At 34.2% G+C, this 26,666-nt stretch overlaps 1 protein-coding gene across 1 annotated transcript in view; it reads right to left on the reverse strand.

Moving 5' to 3' along the window:
• LOC139363954 (uncharacterized) overlaps positions 1 to 8,795 on the reverse strand; it is a 49,302-nt gene extending 40,507 nt beyond the window's left edge. The window contains exon 1 of the mRNA XM_071099200.1: positions 8,731 to 8,795. Coding sequence (XP_070955301.1) covers positions 8,731 to 8,795 — 65 coding nt within the window. The remainder of the gene's footprint in view (positions 1 to 8,730) is intronic.
• Between the last annotated feature and the right edge of the window lie 17,871 nt (positions 8,796 to 26,666).

The raw sequence follows: 26,666 nt of genomic DNA on the forward strand, positions 1-26,666 counted from the left end.
GAGGATCTGCCTAATTTTTAAAAAGCATGGACTGCCTATGTAAATCTCTTTTTTTCTTTTCTTTTTCCTTTTTTTTTTTTTTTTTTTTTTTTTGAGACAGAGTTTTGCTCTTGTTGTCCAGGCTGGAGTACAATGGTGTGATCTCAGCTTACCACAACCTCTGCCTCCGAGGTTCAAGTGATTCTCCTTCCTCAGTCTCCAAAATAGCTGGGATTACAGGCACGTACCACTACACCTGTTTCTCCATGTTGGTCAGGCTGGTCTTGAACTCTCAACCTCAGGTGATCTGCCCACCTCAGCCTCCCAAAGTGTTGGGATTACAGGCGTCAGCCACCTTGCCTGGCCACCTGTATAAATCTTAACAGCTTCCTCATTACTGCTGTTCCAAGTGGTAAATAAAGACTAACCAGATAAACCTCAAAAATAATTCTACCTCATTTGTATTCTGGAAGTACCAGGAGGTTATGACTAACTGCAGAGGAGGTCCCAAACTAATAAAAAGTCTTTCATCTTTGGACCAGACTGTGTTGAATCCATGTTTTCTGTGTTTCCCTTTATTTGCTCCTACAATGTTTCTCTGCTTTCCATTCTCTGTTTTTTTGCTCTTATTAGCCAATATCTGTCCTGGATATTTAATCTCTCACCTAGGCTGTAATTATTCATGGAGATAACCCTCAAAATACATATGAAAAACCAACATCTAAACTATTGAAATCAACACCTATATATCTAAACCTAGTGTTTATTGACACAACTTTGAATCTCCATGTGGATTATCAAGAGTCAACTCAAGCTCATGGTGACTATGAATTCACAGCACATCTCAATACAGAAGTCATCCTTCATTTCCTAACTTAGTTAAGGACCTCTTTTATTCAAACACTTGCTTCTGGAACGGTTTCTCCCTTCTCTTTATTACCCACAACCAATTGGTCACTGGCTTCTTTAATATTTATCTTATATTTGCACCTGAATTTCTGCATGTTTAATGCCATTGTTTTAATTCACATCCTTATCATCTCTTGCTTGTAGTAATGCAATATTCTCCCTGTTAGCATCTTCTGTTTCGCCTTCCCAGCAATTATTTCCCACATTGCTGAAAATATTGTGCTGTTACTTCCTTGCCTAAAAATCCTTTAATGGCCTCCGTTTTCTAGAAAATACTGTTTAAAATACCTGCATAATATACAATGCCATTTGTGGTCTCATTTCAGTCTCTCTCCCTAATTTTATTTTTCTCCATTCCCCAGTATAACTGATGTAATAAAGGTTCAAGTGTAACACAGTAACTCATCCACAGCCATTAAGACTCAACTCATGTAACAACTACTTGATAAAGTTTTTGCAGACAGTTCCGACTATATGTAGGTGAAAAACTATATTACATACTTCTTCACATTATATTAAAATAGCAGATTAACTTTTCTATTTCTCAAGTAAACCACGACTTGTGTATTTAAACACACACACACACACACACACATGCATGATAATATACACTGAGCTTAGCAGAGTGAGTCCTGTACGTGATGCATACATAGTATGTGTTAAAGTAATATCGTTTGGAAGCATAAATAACAGTTTAGAGTAGAAGTGTTTTCAGATTTCTGCATGAGGAGAGCTCAGCAAGTAAGCAAGCTTTGATCCTGGTTTATATACATTCCTAATGAATAATTATATCCTAAATCTGCCCAACTCCCTTCCTTTGAACAGAGATGAATGATATTATATCGTACTTGTTTCTCGTTTGGGATTTTTGAAATTATAAAGATGTTGAATCTAGCAATTTAAAAGTACTTACAAAGAAAAATATGCTTGTAGATTGAATAAATACTTTGGAAATACATTAATCCACGATGTTGATGTGCATATAGTAAATTGTGTAATGTGAGAAACACTTTTCTTTAATCATAGACCTGAAAGTGTCTTTTAATTAAGCAAGCCTGAATGCCTCTGATTTCATATCCCTTTGAGATTGAAATCTTAAAAATAATTTGACTTCAATTCTGAGCTTTATACTAAAATAAATTACAAATAGATTGGTTGCATACCAAAGAAAGCTAAATTTGAATGTCAGATTTAAAATATAAACTTTTATATTTTTTATGAGGCTCTGTTACAGACCAATTTTTTACTTCATATGATATATATATATAATATGATATATAGATATATATCTATATAAGATATATATATTTGCTTCACATATACATAATTATGAAGTAAAAATATATATCATATATATCATTATAAACACACACACACACACACACAAACGTGTTCCCGAGGTTTACAAGAGTTGACGTGCTTGTATTCAAGCTAGTAGAAAACATCAAAGTTTGTATTCAAAACTCTATCTAATTCTAAAGCCTCAGGTCTTTCTACTACACTGTTCTGTTTTTCAGCATGTCTCTTAAATCAACCATGCTTAAACTATTTCTGTTACTGTACTCCATAAGTTTCAAGAGTTTCATAATTTTTTCTTCTAGAAACTCATTTAGAGGCCTTAAGAATCAACAATAAATAGGGCAAGATAGGCTGGGCATGGCGGCTCATGACTGTTGCAGTGAGCTGAGATGACGCCACTCCAGTCTGGGCGACAGAGCGAGACTGTCGGAAAAGAAAAAAAAAGAAAGCTTACTTTCTGGTGCGCTGTTGAAAAGAGCTAAAAAATTATCTTACCAACCTATCTTCCTGAAGTCAACTAAAGATAACCATCAGTTTCTTCCTAAAATACAGCTGTGAAATTGTAGCTGTTGGAAGGGTTAGTATGACTAGTCATTACAGAGACATAGACTCTATAATCTGATGAAGACAATTTTCCTAACATATTCTTCAATTAAAAGTCATGGTATTAAGCATGATATTTATTCTCTTTATGCCTCTATATTCTTGTATGTTAAATGAAAATAATAATATTACCTACCCTACAGCATGCTTATGAAAAGTAAGTAAAAAATAGATACAAAATACTTTGTCCAGGAGATGAGACATAATGAGTGCTCAATATATTTATTTATTTAATTAATTAATTAATTTATTTATTTATTTATTTATTTTTGAGACGGAGTCTTGCTCTGTTGCCCAGGCTGGAGTGCATTGGCACCATCTCGGCTCACTGCAAACTCTGCCTACCGGGTTCAGATGATTCTCCTGCCTCAGGTTCTCGAGTAGCTGGGATTATAGGCTGTATTATTTTTTAACTCAAAATCCTAGCTTTGAGCCCAAATTTCTGTTTTCTCCCTCTTTATTTTTAACATCACCCAGCTGGATGTCCATCCCTTTCCTAATCTGCTCAAACCTAGTTCCTAAAATTCCTATTCCTGACCGAGGAAGGAAAACAATGTGTGCAGCTCCACATGGAAACATCTGATTGGTCTTGGAAATGGAGTTTAGTCTGGAATCCTGCAACTTTCTTATAGTGAGAAAAATCACAGCTGCCAATTTCCTTTTCTGTCAGCATAGCCGGTTTTCTGCACTCGATGGGCAAATTCTGAAAATTTGCAGTTGTAAATTTTAAACCACTTCACACACACACACACACACACACACACACACACACACACATACACACACTTCTTTGATAGCTTAGTTCTATGAACTAAAAATTCTGTCTTAATTTTTGAATTAGAAATCTGCCCCAGTTACCTTTCAAGGCCACTGACTTTCTTGACTAAAATCCATCTTAGTTATCTTTCCCCCAACCTGGATCCAACTTCCGCCCACCATTTATGGGTATATTGTTTCATATGGACATATCTCCCAATCGGAAGCTGAAATGAGGCCACCTTACAGAAACGACTATCACCTGATATTCACCAACAGGCTTTACAAAGTTTAGATATTAGACTGACTTGCATTTCAGTGACACATTCTCTTCCTGGGGAAAGGTTTCCAATTACTCCAAATGATAGAATCTCTTTTCAATGACTAAATAATACTGTACTCAGAAAACTGTATTTGTATTATATGTTGCATTTCTTATAAAAAATTAATAGGCTTCAAAAAGATATAGATTATATAAAGACATTTCAAAAAAATTATGCTAATTGTACAATAACAACATAATAAATGAATAATAAAAATAATTTAATTTATGAATAGTTGAAAACTCACTAATACCTAAATTTTATTTTAATTAATTTATTTATTTTGAGACAGAGTCTCACTCTGTCACAAAGGCTGGAGTGTAGTGATGTGATCTCAGCTCACTGCAACCGCTGCCTCCCAGACAAAAGTGATCCTCCCACCTTAGTCTCCCAAGTACCTGGGACTACAGGCATGTACTACCACGCCTGGCTAATTTTTTTGTGTTTTTTGTAGAGACAGGGTTTTGTCATGTTGCTCAGACTGGTCTCAAACTCCTGGGCTCAAGTGATCTGCCTGCCTTGACCTCCCAAAGTGCTGGGATTACAGGCGTGAACCACCCTGCCTGGGCTAAATTTTAATTAAGAATTTAATTGTCTCTTCGACTCATTTATCTTGTTTCTATCCTATGTTTCACGTCCTGGTCTTGCTTTACACAGCTCAGTTTGATTTCCTCAAGTCTCTCGGCTCTTTATTTTATTCATTCCATTTTGCTTCCCTTTGTTTCTCTAATCTACTGAGACCGCCCCATTGGCTTTATAAGTATTCTTTGGCAAGGGGTGATTTACTTTTTATTGCTTTGCTCTATTTATTTTCTTTCCTGAAAAATTAAATGGGCAAATGTACTCTCATGTGAATATTGTGTCACAAGAAGAACCTACGAGGAAGGCGACATCTGTCACTTTCAGTGACTTTTCCCCTCACTCTTCCTGGCTCTGAAACTCACTAATACTTCATGTTTCCCTGCCCACAGATCAGTAGCTACTTTTTTCCAGAAATATTCATCTGGGAACCACTTGATCGTCCTTGAATATTTCATTGTAGAATGAAATTAAAGCAGTTGACTTAAATTACTGCTGAAAATAGGCATCTTATGGAAGGGACATCCAAATAACTAAAGGTAAAACAGCAAATATTTTCCCCCTATTTTTGCCTGCTTTTCCATCATCAGTAACTTACATATTTGGAATTCTTTCTGTTGGGACTGTAAACTAAAACCTATCTGAGACAGGTCTCAATCAATTTAGAAGTTTATTTTGCTAAAGTTAAGGATCATAACCCTTCCTGATACAGTTTCAGGTGGTACTGAGAACGTGTGCTTGAAGTGGTTGAGTTACAGATTTATTTTATACAGAAGTCAGAAGTTACAGGCACAAACATAAATCAATACGTTTAAGGTTAGGCCAGAAAGGAAAAAGGAGGAACATCTCGAAGCAGTGGGTGAGGGACTGGTACGGGGTTGGAGGTGCCTCTTCCAGGTCATACGTAGATTTAAAAATTTCCCGATTGGCAATTGGTTGGAAAGGTTAAGCTCTGCCTGAAGAGTTAAAATCAGCTTAAAATAAGGCGGGGGTGGCTGGGAGGGTGGAAGCCTCCCTGACCAGTCGAAGGCTTCAGAGAGAATAGATGTGAATGTTTCTCGTCAAAGGTATCAGGCTCTCTGGAGAGACCTCTTAAGGAAAAGAGATTCTCTACAGAATGCAAATTTCCCCCCTCAAGAGATGGCTTTGTGCAGGACTGTTTCAAAATATGTCAAAGAAATATATTTTGGGATAAAATGTTTTGATTTCCTTTTAGGGCCTGTTATCTGTCATGTGATGTTATATCAGAGTCAGGTTGGAGTTGTTATCTTATTGCTACAAGAGTATCTTATTGCTATAGAATAGTCTGTGGGACTTAGGATCTCTATTTTAATGCTGGTCAGCTGTGCCTGAACTCCAAAGGGAGGAGAGTATAATGAGACATGTCTGACCCTTTCTTCTTTCTCTCATCTCCTGAATTAGTTTCTCAGGTTTCTTTGGATCCCCTTAGCCTAAAGGAGGGTCCACTTGGTTAGTTGGGGGGCTAATAATTTTATTTTGCTTTACAGGGCCAGTTATAAATGAAACTTTTTTGTCATTTAATATCCAGTTTGGTTTCCTCTAAGCTGTGTGTGTTTCTTTAAAGCTAAACACATCTATATTAGAACACTAAAGTTAAGAATTGAGGCAATTGAATATTAAACAAAGCAAAGATTACATTTGGCTCCCTGATAAATGTTGTCTTTGCATGGTTTATCTTAATGCAAATATCTCCAACTTACTAAAAAAAATGTAGGCAATAGTTTTAATTGTTTTAATAAAATGTTCTAAAGAGTTAAATTATATACCTAATAAAAGACTTACTCATTTCTCTGGAGGCATTTCTTAGTTCTCATCTATTCACTGAAGTAGTACAGCCTTTCTATTTGTCCTTTCAAGCTCCCTCTGGCTATTGTGGGACCTTCTGGTCATGTGAGTTTATACTTAAACTCCATAGATAGATATAGATATAGACAGATATAGATATATCCCATTAGTTCTGTCCCTCTAAGAGAACCCTTACTAATACAAGTGCTAACACGTAAGCAAAGAAGACTTATTCAGCAAAACCTATTCATGAATTGCTAAAGGCCATCTGTGGGCTAGCATGAGAATGTTATAGACTAAATTTTGCCCCTCAATCACTATCATATTCATATGTTGAAGTCCTAACCTCTAGCACCTCAGAATGTGACCGTATTTGGAAATAAGTTAACACCAACATAATTAAATAAGACAAGATATTATAAATAAGTTGTCTGGAAATATACAAATAAATGCTGAGTGACCATGGTTTCCCCTAAGGGGTAGGGAAAGGAGGAGCAAAGGACTGTTCCATGTTTTTATGGAATTTTTTATATTGTTTGTAAAATATGCACATTTTTAAAAGGAAGTAGATTGAAGTGTGGTATGCACAGAGGTGTGCTACCTGTGCCCCATTCAAGGAAATACTGGCTGTAGCAGTCAGCCCCTTCAAGGTATATCCGTGCCACAGAGCCACCTTGCCTGAGGTCATGCCTTTCCTGATACAACCTGCATCTGGTAACAGGGCAAGGTAAGGTGTAAAGGACAGGACATTTTTGTCTGACACAAGACAACTCAAAAGGGCACTACATACTCTGGAGTTCTCTCCCAGGCAGACCAGCGTTTCGGACTGCTGCCTTTGATCTAATCCTGCTTTCTGAGAACCTTTCACTGGTACAAATCTGTAACAAACACTTTGCTCTGTTTATTCTGTCTCAATTTCTTCAGTGTTGGAGAAAGCAGGTGAGAGAATGCTGTTTTTGCAGTGGGTCACTCACTGCACTGCTGGGATTGGTGACTCCATTACTTCTGGCTGTGATACACTTAGGATGTACCACATTGTTAGGCAGTTAGCACACATAATCTAATCTAAAGTAATAATAGTATAATTTTCATAGCAATCTTATAAAATAACTAATATCATTATTCCCATTCTGCTTATGTGCAATGTGAAATATAATGATGTCTGAGATTTTGGTGCACACATCACTTGAACAGTGTACACTATACCCAATATATAGTCTTTTAGCTCTAACCCTAACTCTAACCCTTTCCCTAGAGTAGCCAAAGTTCATTGTATCATTCTTATGCCTTTGCATCCTCATAACTTAGCTCCCACTTGTGAGTGAAAACATACGATGTTTGGTTTATCCATCCTTGAGTTAATTCACTTGGAATCATGATCTCTAATTCCATCCAGGTTGCTGTGAATGCCATTATTTTGTTCCTTGTTATGGCTGAGTGGTATTCCATGTTAAATATATATACCACAGTGTTTTTATCCAGTCACTGATTGATGGACATTTGGGCTGGTTCCATATTTTTGCAATTGTAAATTGTGCTGCTGCAAACATGTACACGCAAGTGTCTTTTTCTTATAATGACTTCTTTTTCTCTGGGTAGATACACAGGAGTGGGATTGCTGGATCAAATGGTAGTTCTACTTTTAGTTCTTCAAGGAATCTCCAAACTCTTTTTCGTAGTGGCTTTACTAGTTTACATTCCCACCAGTCATGTAAAAGTGTTCCCTTTCACCACATACATGCCCACATAGATTATTTTTTGATATTTTGATTATGGCCATTCTTGCAGGAGAAAGATGGTATCACATTATGGTTTTGATTTGCATTTTCCTGATCATTAGCGATGTTGAGCATTTTTTCATATGTTTGTTGACCATTTGTATCTCTTCTTTTGATAATTGGCTATTCTTGTCCTTAGCCCACTTTTTGATGGGATTACTTGCTTTTTTCTTGCTAATTCATGTGACCAAACAACAAATATTCTCTCCAAAACCTACTGAAGTAAGTAAATAAATAAATACATAAAAGAAACAAAAAGATGTTATGATTCTTGTCCAAGGTCATGCATTTAGTCAGAGGTGGAAATAGTATTCAAACCACAGCAGTTTGGTTAGAATTTTCAGAGCCAGTGCTTTGAATGACTATACTATAAAAGTGTAGAGATATAAATAATGATGCTTAAACATTGCTAAATATAAATCTAGAGAAAACATCAGGTTGCTTTCAGAAACAAAAAGGTTTTTTATGAACAAGCCATGCAATATATGGAAAAGGGAAATTTATTTTTAACTATCTTTTTTCCTCAGTGCTATTGTTCATGGCTTATTGAAACACTACTAAGTTTGACATGTATATTTTTGGCTCATGGTTAATTTTACTTCAATACAGTAAATATGAAAATCATAACTTTGACTTTCCAAATGACATTGTGTGATATTTTGTTTTCAATTATGTTTTCAATTATGAACACAGCCTACCTCCTGAGGTTTCCAGTTAAGATAAAAGGATATGTCACAGGAACAGTCAACTCATCAAGAGTCATGGTGTGAAGTGGTTCCTGTGAGTCCCTGCCAGATGGAATTATTTGTAATGATGAACAATCTCAATTTCTACATAAGTAATTTAAAACTCACTCTCAGTTGTGAATAAATTTTGTATTATATAACAAAGAATTAATTGCATTTTATTTTTTAAAAAGGAAAGACTTTGGATGGCATTTGTCTATTATTAAATATACAACTGAGCTAAAATATTTGGTGTAACAAAAACAAAATGTACTAGATGACAGAGTGACAAAGTTGCATCATTAGTATCATTAGAGAATCACAATTAAATATATTATATGAGATATCAGTCTCTCAGAGGGAATGATTTTTTTTAGACATCTAAGCTATGTTTAATGAGAAAATGATTTATGGCAATTACACAAAACAAGAACAACTCAACACTTTTTCCAAAAATGTAAAATTAAAAAAAAAAATTTGCTCTCTTTTTCTGTCCCTATATCTCAATGTAGTATCAAAAATCTTCAGGCTGAAATGTTTATGGAGTCATATTGGTCATTCAGTTACCTGTAGTAAGTCAGGGAAAGCACTCAAAGATATTAAAAGCTTCTCTCTCTCTCTCTCTCTCTCTCTCTCTCTCTCTCTCTCTCTCTCTGCTTTTTAAACAACTACTGAATGGCCAGTATGGTCTAAGAGAAATTATGTAAAAAAAAAAAAAATGGCTAGTTCACACAGTAGAGGAATCAGATGATTCTATCAGTAAATAAGAGAAAAAAATTACCTTCAAATAATTTCATGTGGATGGAGTATACTAATAATTATAATTGGACAAAGTGTTTTTTTTCCCCCTTAAAAGCTATATGTGTGTGTTATAGAGGAATGGGAGAAAACTTCATATCACTGTTTATGAAGACGATGACAGAAGTGAATTTTAAAATTTGGACTTATAAGACAGCATTGTTTATAAAGATCTTCATTTGTTAGCTTTGCTTTAAAGAAAGTATTTGTATAGTATTTGATTAATTATTTTTTTCTGGCATTTATCAGTGCTTTTAATGTGTAAAAATTGATTCTTTTATTCCCATATCTAACAAACATAGTTCCTGAAAAAAATATTTGATTATGTATGTAAATGCATGAATCATACATCATTGAATAAGTAATTGGCCAGAGATGATATGAATATTAAAAAGTGTTCAAAAAAAAGGAGAAACTATTGCTTTTCCTAGCCCCATTGCCAATGTTCTATTTGAAGGGAGGGTCCAACTCAATAGCACTCTTGCTAGTGCTGAAGAGCTCCGAAGGAGGCAGCTTAACACCATTCCTGAGATGGCAATGCTTTCTGACCTCCACTCATCTCCTCATCCAGGGTTCTATTTAATATCATTAACAATGTATTTGAAAGAGTTAAGTAAAATGGGGAAATGATAGGGGGTGGGGAAAGCTGGCACAGGAAGCTACAGTGCTTTGAATACTCATGCACATTGGAAGGTGACAATCAGAGAAAAATGAAAATTATGCACAGAGAGAAGGTAAAAGACATGATAGATGACTGATGTTGATATAAACTGTTGACATGCAAAGAAATCTGCATTTCGGAGATGTAAAAGGATACAAATATTTAATTTGTTTCTAATCAGAGTATATAACAAAATGGAAAAAATCTATTATGTTTAAAAATGTATTCTGAACTTTTCTTTTTTTTACATAAGCACTTAATGCTATAAATCATCTACAAGCCCTATTTTAGCCACATATCACAAATTTGTTTTATTTATTTATTTTTTTATTATACTTTAAGTTCTGGAATACATGTGCAGAACATTCAGATTTGTTACATAGTGTCATAGTGGTTTGCTGCACCCATAAACCCATCATCTACATTAGGTATTTCTTCTAATGCTATCCCTCCCCTAGCCCCCCATCTCCCGACAGGTCCTGGTGTGTGATGGTCCCCTCCCTGTCTCCATATGTTCTCATTAATTCAACTCCCACTTATAAGTGAGAACATGCAGTGTTTGGTTTTCTGTTCCTGTGTTACTTTGCTGAGAATGATGGTTTCCAGTGTCATCCATGCCCCTGCAAAGGACATGAGCTCATCCATTTTTATGGCTGCATAGTATTCCATGGTGTATATGTGCAGCATTTTCTTTATCCAGTCTATCATTGATGGGCATTTGGGTTGGTTCCAAGTGTTTGCTATTGTGAACAGTGTTGCAATAAACGTACATGTGGATGTGTCTTTATAGTAGAATGATTTATAATCCTTTGAGTATACACCCAGTAATGGGATTGCTGGGTCAGATGGTATTTCCAGTTCTAGATCCTTGAGGAATCTCCACACTGTATTACACAATGGTTGAGCTAATTTACACTCCCACCAACAGTGTAAAAATGTTCCTATTTCTCCACATCACAGAGGAAGTCTTCTAAAGCTAGATGCACTGCAGGTAGAAACATACCCCATTGGCTCTTCCTTGAAAGGTGATTTTAATTTGGAAGATTAAAGGTCCTTATCAATGGCATGGTCAAAGTTGGTAAGAGCTGAAAGACCTTAAAGTTCATCTCATTTATCAAAAAAAAAAAAAAAAAAAAAAAAAAAAAGAACTGACAGGTAAAATGACTTATACAAGTATCACAAGTAAGCTATCGACCCAACATTAGAAGCTGAGACTGTATGACAACTGCTATCTTGTGCAGTGTTTAGACACAGCATCTTAGCTGCAGCAGAATTGGCTTTTACCCTGCTCCCATTCTCTCCCTATGCACCATGGCCATTATCCTTGCACTTCCTTCACCTGGGAAGGCTCCATATCATCACTGATAAGAAATAATTGTTACTCTCAGCAGAAACGCAGAGCAGTGCTCAGGGTTGATATTCTCATCTTCAAAATAATGTTTTTCTCCAAACCAGGGTTAAGTCACATTGATTAACAGGCATGAGCTTCAATCTGATATTGCCATTGATTGCCCTGCACTTGCCTATGCTTTAGTAAAGAATTTCAATTTCCAGGATCTGTGCAGCACTTTTCACAAGTTGAAAACTTATTCCAATTGGTGAAATAAAAATGACAACAAGGACTTTCTTCATTTCAATCTCTGATGTGACCCTGCATCTACTACTATGCTTTTTTAAATGTCCAGCTACGTCATCTCAATTCAATAGGGCAGCTAGCCCTGCTGACACAGTCTCATTCTATCCTTCAAATCTGAAAGGATTATAGCTCTCTGCAGTGTTCTTGCCTTTCTAATTCATCATGCTATTTTCTTTAACAGTATTTTTATTTCTATCAAGTATAAAAATGATTCTAAGAAAAGCTGAGTGTTCTGACTATTCCTATAAGTTGTTATTCATTGAATAAACAAAAATATGCACATACAAGTTATTCAGAGATTATAATTCTAAAATGTGCTCATGAGTCATAGTTGTTTCACGTGTTATTTCCTGATTAAAGTGTCTAGTTAAGCTTATGATGCATCAGTTAAAATAAAAGGTATAAGTTCTGCTAACCAGACATTTATTAAGTCCCTAATGTAAGCAAGATAACCAGTTAATTTATTTTATAGTTCTATTTAAAATCTTCTATTAGTAGAGTTTCCACATTTAGCAAATAAAAACATATGCCAGCTTAGTCAAATTTGAGTTCCAGATAAATGATAAATACCTTTATTATCATAAGTAGATGTCAAATATTGCATGGGGTATATTCATACCAAGTGATTTATAGGACATACTTGCACTAAAAAAACTATTTTTTGTTTATTTGAAATTCAACTTTAACTGAGAATCCTAGGTTTTATTTCTAGCAACTCTACTTTCTAGGAAAATACTAATTTAAAATATTTCCTATGTGAGGTAACAACTTTCTACTTTCATCATCATCTATGATAATTATCTTTCTAAATTAATTCTTAAGCCTGCATTAACTCAAATTCAAAATATATTTTATTTTGTGACTTTTGGGAATCAATCTTACTTGACTCTTGCTCATATATTTTTGTGTACATTTCTCAGAGCTTGTAACTGATTTAATTTGTTTTTTGAGTACATTGATTGCATTATTCATCTTTCACAAATCCAGAAACAAGGGAGCAGTATTACTGTCCTCTAGATTACAAACTGTGTTATTCTTTGATTTTCTTTTGGTTTTGAATATTTTGTATAAGTGGAGGTTTGGTATTTTGGGACGTCAAACTGAACTTCTTGACACATAGAAAGATTACCAAGCTAAATTTCTAACAAGTAAGAATGATGGCCTTGGTCATTTGCAAGGCCAACTAGCAGTATTCTCTTGGATTTAAGAGGGTGACATCATTTTAAAATTATTCAGAGAATGCTATTATAAAAAGTTCTTGAAATTTGCAGTTGCTAGGCTACTATGTGGAAAATAAGCATGAGTGAAATTTGTCTGTGCATATAGGAAAGAATGAAATCAAATGACTTTCAAGCTAGCAGAATAAAGATCTTAATTTGCACCCACAAGCATTAATAATTATTTATATGAATTAAAAAAAGGTATCCCTGAAAGCTAGAGATTTATAATATGTTTGGACATAGGTGATTTACAATTTTTCAAAGTAAATATTGATTTGAGGCCATATTAAGCAGAACATGAAACAACAAAGCATTTTTCTGCTAATTTTCTTTCTCCTTCTCAAATAGTACAATGGTATGCAAATATTCTTGGTGGAACCAAACTGCAATATAGTTTAAATGCAGCAAGCTAAAGGTAAGATTTGGTAGAGAACAAAATGAATCTGTGATGGGGAAAAAAAATAACAAAGACAGTGGGAGAGAGTGAAAGGATAATCTGCTCGCCTTATTTTCTGCTACTTTTTTTTGATGACTAAAGTTTTATGTATTCCAATTCTCCAATTCCTACTAATGTTTTATTGCTACCTTTATAAGGCTGCATTGAGCACTATTTCCCTAGACATTTATCTGCCATCCTGATAAATCTGGTAATTCCCCTCAACAATCTAAGGCTCAAGTTTTTCAATTACACTCCTTGGCAATGGGATTGTCTTAAAGCGATTCTAAATTTCAAGATATTGATGGTTTGGAATACATTCTTGTTCCCCATATTAACCCATCTAAAGCATAGTGACTGTTCAAAATACAGATTTTATACCATCCTCAGAGAGTTTTATTATCTATGTAAGTTATCTCAAAGGACCCCGTTGCCCCGGTCATTGGAATTTCTGTTTCTGATCTTTCTCTGAATATAGATAGCCACTAAAATGAGAGTCACATGCAATACATAATCAGTTGGCACTTTTTCAGTTGATTTTTCCAGTGGCCTGTTACTGTTTAGTTCCTGGGATCAAAGAATCTTTATTTCAGTTAATAGCCTTTTATATATTGTTACAGAGAAATGTTTGTGTTTCCTCCACATTCATATGTTGAAGTCCTAACCCCTAATGTATTTGAAGACAGGGGCTGGGAAGAGGTGCTAAAAGTTAAATGAGGTCATAAGGGCAGAGACCTAATAAAATAAGTTTGGTGATTTATAATAAGAGGAGGAGACACCAGAGCTCGCTCTCTCCACCATGTGGAGACACAGTGTGGAGAGGTGGCCATCTGCAAACCAGGAGGAGGGTCCTCACCAAAATCTGACCATGCTGATACTTTGATTTTAAACTTTTCAGCCTCCAGAACTGTGAGAAGTAAATTTTCATTGTTTAAGCTACTCAGTCTATGGAATTTTGTTATGGCAACCTAAGCTGACTAAGACACTAATTATGATATTATTTTAAATAGATATTTTAATAAATATTTTCCAAGAGATTTTTGTAATTTGATATGGGTTGCCATTCTAAAATACACTGTAAATATACAGTCCATTTCTCCCGGTGCGTTATAAACAGCTTCTTCATCATCTTCCAATCCTCTGACTCTTCTGATTCCTCCATCTACACCTATACTTATAGAGTATATGTTTGAAATGCAAATAAAGTATGATTCCTTGAACAATTAAACACCCTATCCCCAAAACTTTAGAATTACTGGATTCACTATTTCACACGCCATTTAGAATATGAAAAATGTAAAGATTCTAGCAAAAATATATTTTTTTTAGACTTCAGATTTTTTTTAAGGCTTATTACTGACAAAAACAAACAAACAAAAACATAGATTGGTACACACAAAACTATTGAGCCCCAATGCTGTGCTTTGAAGAACCTGACTGGGCAAGTTGGAGTAAAGACATATCACAGTCACAATCTAAGACAGTAAATGTGGTCAAATAAGATGTGCCCTCGAATGTGGGCTCTTGAGAGCAAGATAAATCTTGTGTTTCCCAAAGCATCTACCTCAGCACCTCGTATAGTGTAGGTGGCCAATGTAATTATTACTGAATTAAATTAAATTAATCAATATGCCAAATTAGGCTTGTAATAGAGAACAGGACTCCCAGTGAGATTACTGCTGCAATGACAACTTGAAGAACCTGCTACTTAGGTCTTCCATTGAGTCAACTCTGCTAAAGAAGCAAAACACATCATGACTGAACTTGACATGAGAAGGCAGTGTTGTCATCTTTTCAAACACCTAACAAAAGGTGATCTGTCTTCACTGTTGAACTTGGTTAATTTTTACTTTAATTAAGGACTGTGGGCTATTTCCGTTGCAGACAAAGTTGGCTCATTGCAGATCTTGTGCTGTTATATTTAGAAGTTTCTTATATTAGGGCTGCATCTTCTTTAGCAGAAAGGAAAATTACTCTGTTAGTGGGAAACTTTGCAATGAGTAACTGAATTTTTTGTTTCAATATGTTAGCATGATTATTACAATACCTAGATTGGACCATGTGTATTCCAACAAGCCCAGGTGTATTTCCAAGAAGACCAATCAGGTTACCAAAAATCATACCAATCAGGTTATCAAAAATCATATATTCAATTAAATTTCAGGTTGACACCAATGCATACAGATGCCCCAACTATTAGAACATAACAGAGTAGTTAGAATCAGCATGTTTAGAGCCAAGTTCATGGGCTGACTCTATCATCTACAGGTTCTGTGATATTAAACAAAATTGCAGTGCCTTAGATTTCAAATGAGGGTAATCTTAGTGTCTACCTCATGGGATTGGCATAAGGGTATATGAGCTCACATTTATAAGGTGCTTAGAACTCATTCTGAAGTATAAGAAGCAGTTTTGAAGTATTTGTTTGATAAATGCTGTGTGCTTAGTCTCAACAAAATGAACCATAAGTATAATCCGTTTTCATGCTGCTGATAAAGACATACCCAAGACTGGGAAGCAAAAGAGGTTTAATGAACTTACAGTTCCACGTGGCTGGGGAGACCTCACAATCATGGCGGAAGGTGAAAGGCACATCTCATGTGGTGGTAGACAAGAGAAGAGAGCTTGTGCAGGGAAACTCCCTGTTGGTTTTAACATCAGATCTCCTGAGAGACTCATTCACTATCACGAGAATAGTGCAGCAAAGACTATCTCTATAATTCAATCACCTCCCACCGGGTTCCTCCCATGACACGTGTGACTTGTGGGAGTTACAATTCAAGATAAGATTTGGGTGGGGACACAGCCAAACCATATCACTATATTTGGTCAATTTTAGCCTCACTTATATTTTATAAAATTATGATGTATGAATTCCATTTTATAAACATATAGCTCTTCTATGCTTTCCAAGGAAAAATGATAAGTAAAATGTGCCTCATCTTTTCAGGTAAACGCAAAATAGTAATTGTTATGTATTATTGAATAGAATAAAATTAGATATTGTAGACATTTTCCTAGAAAAGAAAAAATAAATCTAGGATAATATATAATGTAGGCCACTACTCCCTGGAACTAACCATTCTACTAATCAAAGAATATTTCTGGTCATATGAACTTTCTAAGAGGTGTATCTAACATAGAAATCTACTATAATATTATTAAGCATAAAAGAACAAGCATTATTTATGTTTTCCTCTCTATAAAGTTTAAAAGATTTAGTATCACAGGAAACCTGAATGTATTTACTAAATGTGTCAGTGGTAGCATCTTTATGAATTATTATAAATGGAAAAACAAGAAATATTCTAAATTGATGTCTTTGAACTTAGTAAGTTTCTAAATTCACAAATTATAAAATTATTATTTTTCAATTTTATTACTTTTAAATATATAATAAACCTCATGTACACTGTACTCAGATGTAAAATGTTTTTATGTCATATTTGCCTCATAATATTTTTTTTTTTTTTTTTTGAGATGGAGTTGTGCTCTGTCGCCAGGCTGGAGTGCACTGGTGCAATTTTGGCTCACTGCAACCTCCATCTCCCAGGTTCAAGTGACTCTCCTGCCTCAGCCTCCCGAGTAGCTAGGATTACAGGTGTGTGCTACCACGCCCGGCTAATTTTTGTATTTTTAGTAGAGATGGGGTTTTGCCATGTTGGACAGGCTGGTCTCAAACTTCTGACTTCAGGTGATCTGCCCATCTTGGCCTCCTAAAGTGCTGTGATTACAGACACCTCAAAATATTTTTGAATACAATATTATAAAACTAGTTAAAGCATCTCCCTTATCTCACTCTTTTCTTCTTTGCTTAAACTTGAAGTTGTTTATTCTCTCTATATATGATTATATATTTATTTCTCTATTTATATCCTATAAAATACATAGTGCTAGTCTGTGTGTTTATAAAATTTACACTGTTCTCAGCCTGGGCAACATGGTGAGACCCCCATCTCTACAGAAAATACAAAAATTAGCCACGTGCAGAGGCACACGCTTGTAGCTCCAGCTACTCACAAGGCGAAGACAAGAGGGTTGCTTGAGCCCAGGAGGTTGAGACTGCAGAGAGCAATGATTGCCATTCCACTGCACTCCAGCCGGGGCAAAACAGAAAGACCCTGTCTCAGAAAATGAGATGAAATGAAATAAAATAAAATAAAACAAAATAAAATTTACATAATTGATATCATACTGTAAATATTCTTTTGCAATTTTCTATTTTCATTCAGCATTATGCTTTGAGATTGGCCATCTTGAAACTAAAAGGATGTAGTTCATTCTTGCTAACTGTTTTTTAGGGTACTACTATATGAATATACCAGAGTTTTTAAATTACTTTATTGAAAAATACTTAAATTTTTTTCCATGTTGTTGCCAATCTACACAATGCTGCAATAAAAGATTTGTATTTGTGTCCTATATACATGTATGAATATTTACATTATTAAAATTTCAGGAATACACAAAATATTCTACTCTTCTAATATTGTCTTTCCAAATATTCCAATTTCCATGTCCGCATATATTGCATAAGGAATTTAATTTCCTTACATCCTCATTAATAGCTAATATTATGAACTTTGCACTTTGTTAGTCTGATAGGTGTGAAATGAAAATGTCTTAGTTACATTCTTCTTATACTTATTAAAATTCATTTTGAACAGATTTTATGCATTTATATATAATATATAGATATAAAATATATATACAGTCATGCACCACATAATGATGTTTTTGTCAACAATGAACCTCATATATGATGATGGTCCCATAAAACTATAATGCAGTTGAAAAATTCCTATTGCCTAAGTGATTTCATAGCCATTGTAACAGCATAGCACAATACATTACTCATGTGTTTGTGTTGATGCTGGCGTAAACAAAACTACTCTGTTGCCAGTCGAAAAAAAAGTATAGCACAATCAGTTACATGTAGTACTTAATACTTGATAATAAACAACTATGTAACTGCTTATGTATTTACTATAATTTTTATTTTTATTTTAGACACACTGGTACTTAAATATATATATTTTAAGTTGACCGTAAAACAGCCTCAGGCAGGTCTTTCATGAGATATTGCAGAAGACTTGGTTATCATAGCAGATGACAGCTCCATGCACGTTATTGTCCCTGAAGACCTTCCAGTGAGACAAGATGTGGAAGTGTAAGATATAAATATTAGTGATCCTGACCTCGTGTAGTCCTAGGCTAATGTATGACTTTGTGTTTTAGTTGTTAATACATAATTTTAAATAGTGAAAACTAGTTTAAACTTTTTAAAATAGAAAAAATGCTTATGGAACAAAGATAGAGAAAATATTTTTGTACAGCTACACAGGGTACATCTTAAACTGTGTTATTCTATATGTGTCAAAAGTTAAAAAATTAAGTTTATAGAGTAAAAATACTATAGTAGGCTAAGGTTAATTTGCTATTGAAAAAGAAAAATATTTTTATAAATTTAGTGTAGCATCAGTGTATAGTTTATGAAATCTACAGTAGTGTACAGTAATGTTCTAGGCCTCAACATTCATTCACCACTTACTCACTGACACATCCATAGTAATTTCCAGTCCTGCAAGCTTCATTTATGATGCGTGCCTTATACAGGTGTACCATTTTTATTCACTATAACATATTTTTACTGTGCCTTTTCTGTGTTTAGTTAGATCTAGATACACAAAAATTTACCATTGCGTTACATTGCCTACAGTATTCAGTACAGTAAAATGCTGTTCAGGTTTGTAGCCTAGGAGAAATAGGCTATACCATATAGTCTAGGTGGGTAGCAGGCTATACCATCTAAGTTTGCATAAGTACATTCAATGATGCTTATACAACAACAAAAAATACTTGGGGACCAACTCCCTCAGAACATGTCCCCGTTGTTAAGTGACAAATGACACATAACCGTAAATATGTACATATACTTAGGCTGTTATAGTTTCTGCTTCTATGATTTGCTTGTGTATCTTTCATTCATGTTCCTTTTAGTTCTTTGTCTCTATTCACTGATTTGTGGAGCTTGTTTGTTTAATTTTCAATAAATTAATTTAAATAAATTTAACATAGGGATCCATCGAATTAACATTCTCTTTAATTCAAAACAAAACTTTAATATTAATATTCTGAAATACATCTTTTTTCTTATTTATACAAATTTAGTCCTTGGTTAAGAAATCCTTCATTACTAAGGGCTGGAAATCTATTGTCCTCAATATTCTTAGGAGTTGTGAAAGTTTGTTTTCATATTTTCAGCTTGAATTCATATGGACTTTAGTTTTAGAATGAGATGGGGGATCTATTTATTTCCATATGGCATCTGCTTTTTCCAGTACCATTTAGTAAAGAGTCAACTCTTCATCCATTGATTTTCAGTGCTATCCCTGTCGTTACCACACTCAACGTTTATCCCGAAGAGAGGCATAGCCTTCTGATCAGATTCATTTCTGATCAGCTTATATGATTACACAGTGATTTTTTGCTTGCATTGAAATGTGCTTAGTGACCTAACACAGTATGTGGTAAGTTGTTAGTACTACTCCATTTTTATCTGAAATAACAAGTGTTCTCTAAGTACTGGGCATATGATTTTACATATATCTATAAATCATAGATCAAATATCCAGGCTGATCTTTATTTGGTATGTTTCTTCTCTGTACAAGATGAAGATTTAGAAGCGTTGTTACATTACTTATTCTATTTGTCCTTAATTTTTGTACTCTAAATCTTGTTAACATCTATTTTAAGTCATACTTGAGAAATCTCATACTAAATACAATATTGACAGAAAATCTTTTTTTTTTTTTTTCACCTGAACTGAATTATGCACACTGCGGCCATGAAAGTCCTGAAGATGTAAAATGTTGAGTATCTGCAGTAGTATGGTCATCAACAGTCCTTTGTAAATTGTGCAACACGGGACACTAATTTAGTCTTGAATACACGACGTAATGTGAAGAATATACCCTAATCTTGTAAAAAACATGATTCACTGCTTAGAGAGAAAAGGCATACATGAACATAGCTGATCTAAAGTATTGTGTGATCACCCAAGTTTTAGTCAATCAAAATATTATTCATGAAGAATGTTAGAATTAAAGTTTTGGATTAAGAGTAGGATTTCTATCAGCAGAAGATACTAGAGAGTGTCTCACAAAAAGAAACCGGCAAATTAAACGGTGGGGAGAAAAGAAGTTTGGCAAACATTTTGTGAAAAACAAATAGACAACTCTTTTGGGTTGATTAGAGGGTTTCTTTCAAATACGCTATAGATTTGGAGAAACATTTTTATAAGGCTACTTACATACAGTCTTGCAGTTAAGGTATTTGATCTTTATTCTACTGGTAAAAACACAGATTTTTGAAAGTCGAGATGATAATCAGTTTCTCTTTACAAATACTGAGCTGAGCTTTGTGCATGTGTCTGAGAGAAGGAAAAATTTTAACATCTTGGTTTTTTTTTTTAACAAAATAGTTTGTAGTGATAGTAATCTCTTTGACACTACTATAAGTATATTCATGTTAGCTCATTTACCATTTAATGCTCATAAGACCTTACAAGATAATATTACTCTACAAATTTTTATATAATAAAATACAAAGTTGAAAACTGGATTCATATATTTACTCTGGTGAACTGTGTGTTGTCCTATTTTATTCATAATCATCCCATGGATATGTCAACAATATCTTAGGCTTTGCATTATTTAGTTTTAAGCCAATGTAAAATGCAAACTATTAAACTGGTTTTATGTTTAAAAGTATTTCAACAACACTTCCTAGAATGTAAGCAGTAGAGCCAAAATTATCTTATTTGTAGTAACATTAATGTCTTATGTGGAGAAGGGAGTAGATAGTTTCAGAAGAAAATATACGTGATATTTTATATATATATAAAATATACGATGATATTGTACTTAGCTACACCGTGAGTGTTTCTCAAAATTCAGTGACATGTATGATTTTTTTATTTTGCTGCTATTCATCAGTGCCAACATGCACCTAATAATTGACTATCAACTTATACATTAAATTTAGAATAAGAAGATTCACATAATTAATAAGAACAGAAAACTAATATCTTTTGCCTTTAGTGAAGGCTATCTTCAACCATCAATCAGTTATCCAATTTGTACAATTTCCTGCTATCACCTCACAGGTGAGCTCTTTGCACATCATCACAAGGCCCTCAACAGTTCACAGCTAGCTTGGCTCTGAATTCGATGATGCCATGAGTAACTCATTAAGTTGCTGAACATGCAGTACTTCAAGTTGGCACTCGTCGATGAACGTAAAGCCTCATGCATACAGAAGACTGCACAAGCATTTGGGCCAATAATTGAGGTTGTGTATTAGAAGAAAATCAGCCAGACCCTTCTGCATAAGATCTACAGCCATATCTCCTTCTCTGTTTACAGCAATAAAGGTCATCACCCTCGTTATGGAGCCAGAGAACAGTGACGTAAAGGACTCGCCAGTCTGAATTCAGGTGTTCAAACAATATCTTCGTTTTTTTTTTTTTTTTTCTCAATTGTCCTACTAATCTTTTCTCTGTGTTGGCTTCATTCCGATGTGGACTCTTCCTCTGTCATGTATGCTAGAGGAAAGGTCCGAAAAAACTATTTTAGGATACAGCACTTAATCCTCATACTTTATATTTCCATATAGCAGAGGAAATGTCTTCTCTAATCTCCAGCATGGTGTTGTAGGGGAGCAATACTTTCTGATTATTTCCAAGCCATATTAACTTTGTCCCCAGAGGAGAAGGGACTTACCTAATAAATCCCTCAGGAAGAAGAAATTATACATGCCTAAATCAGTAACCTCTCTCTTTCATATCTGTCTGCCACAGAAAAGGTTCATTCTAGTTTTCTTTCTTGTTTGGTCATTTTGTCACAGAGCCAACTCTCATACAAGAGGCCTGCAGTTTAGTTGTACATGGGTGCCAATGACTAAACAGGTAAACCGTCTTGTTGTGAGACAGTCCTAGTAAGCCTCTTTGGCTGCAATACAAAAGTGACATTCTCCAAATAGGTATATCAGTAATAAATTTGAAATCTAGATCTCTCTTTTGATGTCTCATATGTCTTGTTTCTCATTTAGTTATGGACTATGAGGGAGGAAATTATATTTTATTTATTGGCCCTTAATATTACCCATAAGTTATAGAGTTGTTTTACCATATTTGATGATCGCACTAGTGGAAAGGTAATGCTTCTTTTGACTAGTTTCACTAAAATCCGGGAAGAAGTAGTAAATGGATTTACATTTCCCTACCTAAAACCAAATTATCTAGCCAGTTTGGTAAAGCATTATAATAGGTCCTAACTGAATCTGGTTGGTAGTTGGTGAGGGTCAGTTCCATGTAAACAGCTGTGTTAACCACAAAGGGGGAGGATTATTAGAAGAAAGGGAGGGAAGACATAGGGTCTGGCACATCTGAACAATAGATGATATAGAGAGAAGAGTTTGGCAATTGGGCCTGGAATGAAGGAAAGTATGAAATTAGAGATTGTTAAGGACTCAATGTTTGTGTCCACCCAAAATTCATATATTGAAAGGATGTGATGGAACTGGGAGGTGGGCCTTTGGGAGGTAATTATGTCATGAAGTTGGAGCTGCCACAAATAGAATTAGCTCCCTTGTAAGAAGAGGCATGAGTGTTTCCTCTCGATCTACTTTCTACCATGTGAGGATACAACAAGAAAGACAGCTGTCTGTAAACAAGGAAGTGGCCCTCCAACCAGACACTGAATCTTCCAGAATCTGGATGCTGGGCTTCCCAGTTTATAGAATCATGAAAAATAAATATTTGTAATTAAGCCACCCAGTATATGGTATATTTGTTACAACAGCCCAAACTGACTAAGACAGGGATGAATGAATTACAAACTTTTATCTTGGATGATTTGGTATATTGTGGGCTTATCACCAAGCTGATATAGGAAATATAAGAATATTTTGGTGGGAGGGGAGCAGAGATGGGACAGGAGGAGATGCAATGCCAAAGAATTCAATTTTTAAATAATCTTAGTTGAAACTTAAGAACATCTAATACAATTTAACTATTGCAAATACAGAGTTCCATGTGTTTCAACACGCATTTGCATCTATCTAACCAACACCACATTCAAGATACAGAAGATTTCTGTGACCCCAAATATTCCTTCTTGAATGTTTGCAGTCAGTTTTCTCAGACATCCAGTCTCCTGTAGCCACTGACCTGCATTTTGCCAGTATAGATTATAGATATTTTCTAAATTGTTTTAAAATAGAATCATACAGTATGTACTATTTGTGCATACCTTTTTGTCTTTAGCATGTCAATATTCATTCATATTTTTCAAGGCATCAATTGCGTGCTCCTTCTTCATTTCTGATTAGTATTCCATTGTATGAAGTGAACCACAAATTGTTTATCAATATACCTATTGAGGGGTAATTGAATTATTTCCAGGTTTTGGCTATTACAGGTAAAGCTGCTCTGCATATCCATGTATAAATCATTGAGTGGACACAAGGTCTTGGGTAAATACTTAGGAGAGTAATTTCCAAATTTTTTTATTCATGTATGTTTAAATTTATGATCAACTGGCAAAAAGTTTCCAAAATGCTTGTAGTGTTTTACATTACCACCAGCAGAATATGAGAGTCACATTTTCTCCTCATCTACCAATACTTGGTACTAGTGGTGTTTTATTTTTAGCCAGTACATTCAGTATTTAGGTAGATGCCTTTGATAAATAGGAGAGAGTTAGATACACCATTCTAAAACTCAAGAGAGTTGTGATTTAAGATCATAAATTTAGAAATAATAATTATATGAGAAATAATTAAAATTACAAGACTAGATGAAGTGATTCAAGCCATGCATGTAGAATAAAAAATTATGGATACATTTACTATCCAGAATATTTAACATTTATTTCTGAATAAATAAATATTTTATTCAAAAGAGCATTAGGAATCTAATAGACAAAATATGCATAAAAATTGCAAAGATATCCAAGAGGGTTTAGGAAAACCAAGAACATATAGAATATAAGTATGTGTAAGTGATTAATATTGTCATATGCATCAGAGAAATCCAATAAAAGACCAACATTTTCTCCGTTTAATTTGGCATCTATGGTTTTATTGCAACTTTAACAAAAAATTGTTTTGTGCTTTAGTTGACAGCTAGATTGCAATCAGCTAGGTGTGATTGGGCAGATATAAAAGGCTTACCAGTGAAGGTAACTCCTTTTGGCAATTGGCTGAAAAAGGGAAGAAAGATTGAGTAAGTCACACACACTGAATTGAGAACCATTCTGCATAACCCTTAGCACCATGTCTGATGTATAGAAAGAAATTAATGACTACAACATTGTATGTTTTAACCTTGTGAGTAGGAGTAGAGTTTGACATGTTTCTTGAGATCTATCCAGATGTCAGAAACCAAGCTGCCTCTAGGGTTTGCAGAATCTGCAACACCCAGACACCCAGAGCCGTTGCCGCTAACATATTTCACATTCCACAGATATTATAAAGGTAAATTTAGCTTAATAGTTACATTAATAAAATCCATTAAAAAGAAAATAGGGATGGTAGCACAGGAATTTTTTATGTATGTATATAACAGCCTATAAACATATCTTTGATGATTATGTGAAAGGATGGGAAGCTCATGAATTAACAGTACACAAAATAAATGTTTCAATGGCTTTCAGTTTTGTATTTGGGTTTTTGTTTGTTTGTTTTCTTTTGGTTTACAAAGTTTTGTTTATAGAAACTGGCAACAGAACCCTCTCTTTTTCCCAAACACATAGACTCCTTGAATTTTTCAAGTTCAGACTAAAATGACTAGTTTTCAGTTTAAATTATTAATCACAAACTACTTATGATTATGATTCCAAATGCTATTAGTCTGATAAAAGTGTTGCTCTGCATTAAAAAAAAAGTAATTCAAGGTTTTTGCAAAGCCTTTAGCTATTTTACAGTTTATTATGATTATCAAAAGGGTATAAAGGTAAAGAGAATTTAAGAAATAAAGTTCAAAGCCCCAAAAGACTAGAACTCAAAGATCTTTTTCAAAGTATTTTTACCACATCAGGTCATTTTAATGTCAATCTCAGGTGTTTGAGATAAATTTATATTTTTCTTTTTTAACATTTTAGAGCTTAGTAGGGCCCAGGCTGTTAATACTGGTTACCTATACTTGAAACTTCAGATATGTGGGTAATTGCTATCATAATGAATTAAATTACACATCAAGTTTGAAGAATAGGGCACTTACTTCTGAAGCAATATAGAAAACATTTTAAAGGTTTAAACAAAGTGTTATGATGATATAATTAATCTCATAAAAAAGAAAAATTATGAATTGATAAACATTTTAAACTATGTAGTAATGAATCTGACCAGAATAATAATATTCATATTTCTAAAATATGGATTAGTTTAACAAGGTTAATGAGAATTTTATACAAAGAAGGGAAAGCTAACAGAATATTTAACATCTTAGCTAGTCTTTAGGAATTAAATAATACATGATGTATATGTATGTATACTCACATATATGTAAGTAAGCAAATAAAGATAGTGAGATTGAATTCATGAACTACTTAACACATTTTTTTTTGCGATTTTCTTTAATAACAATGTGCCATAGGTAAGAAGACTCTTAAATTAATGTGATTATCCCATTTCAGTATAATTCAGTTCCTTATCTGCAATGGTAATGTAAAAACCAGTAAAATCATGTTTTTCATAGTGATAGATATATTTGAAAGAATCTTGATGGAGGGACAGTACAGAAGAAAATACACACACTGATAAATATGCTAGCTTATTTAGACAGAATTACATGAAAAAACCTTTTAATAATTAATGAGCAAATAATAATGCTGCTGATGAGTATGATGATAGAGATAATGACTTAAAAGATACTATACTGAATTGTTGCTGTTTTGACAGGTCACATGCAAAATATATTAATAACCTTTTTCCCATTTATTCCTCCTATCAGTACTATCAGATTCATAGTGGAACCCCAACAACCATCTTTCTTTCTTCCATATTAACAGTACTCTGAAATACTCACAGAGAACATTACTCCCCAAAGGAAATCTACATTTCCTAGCCTCATTGACAGCTATGATATGACCGAG

The sequence above is a fragment of the Macaca nemestrina genome, chromosome 6 (genome assembly GCF_043159975.1).
Source record: "Macaca nemestrina isolate mMacNem1 chromosome 6, mMacNem.hap1, whole genome shotgun sequence".
Taxonomy (NCBI): domain Eukaryota; kingdom Metazoa; phylum Chordata; class Mammalia; order Primates; family Cercopithecidae; genus Macaca; species Macaca nemestrina.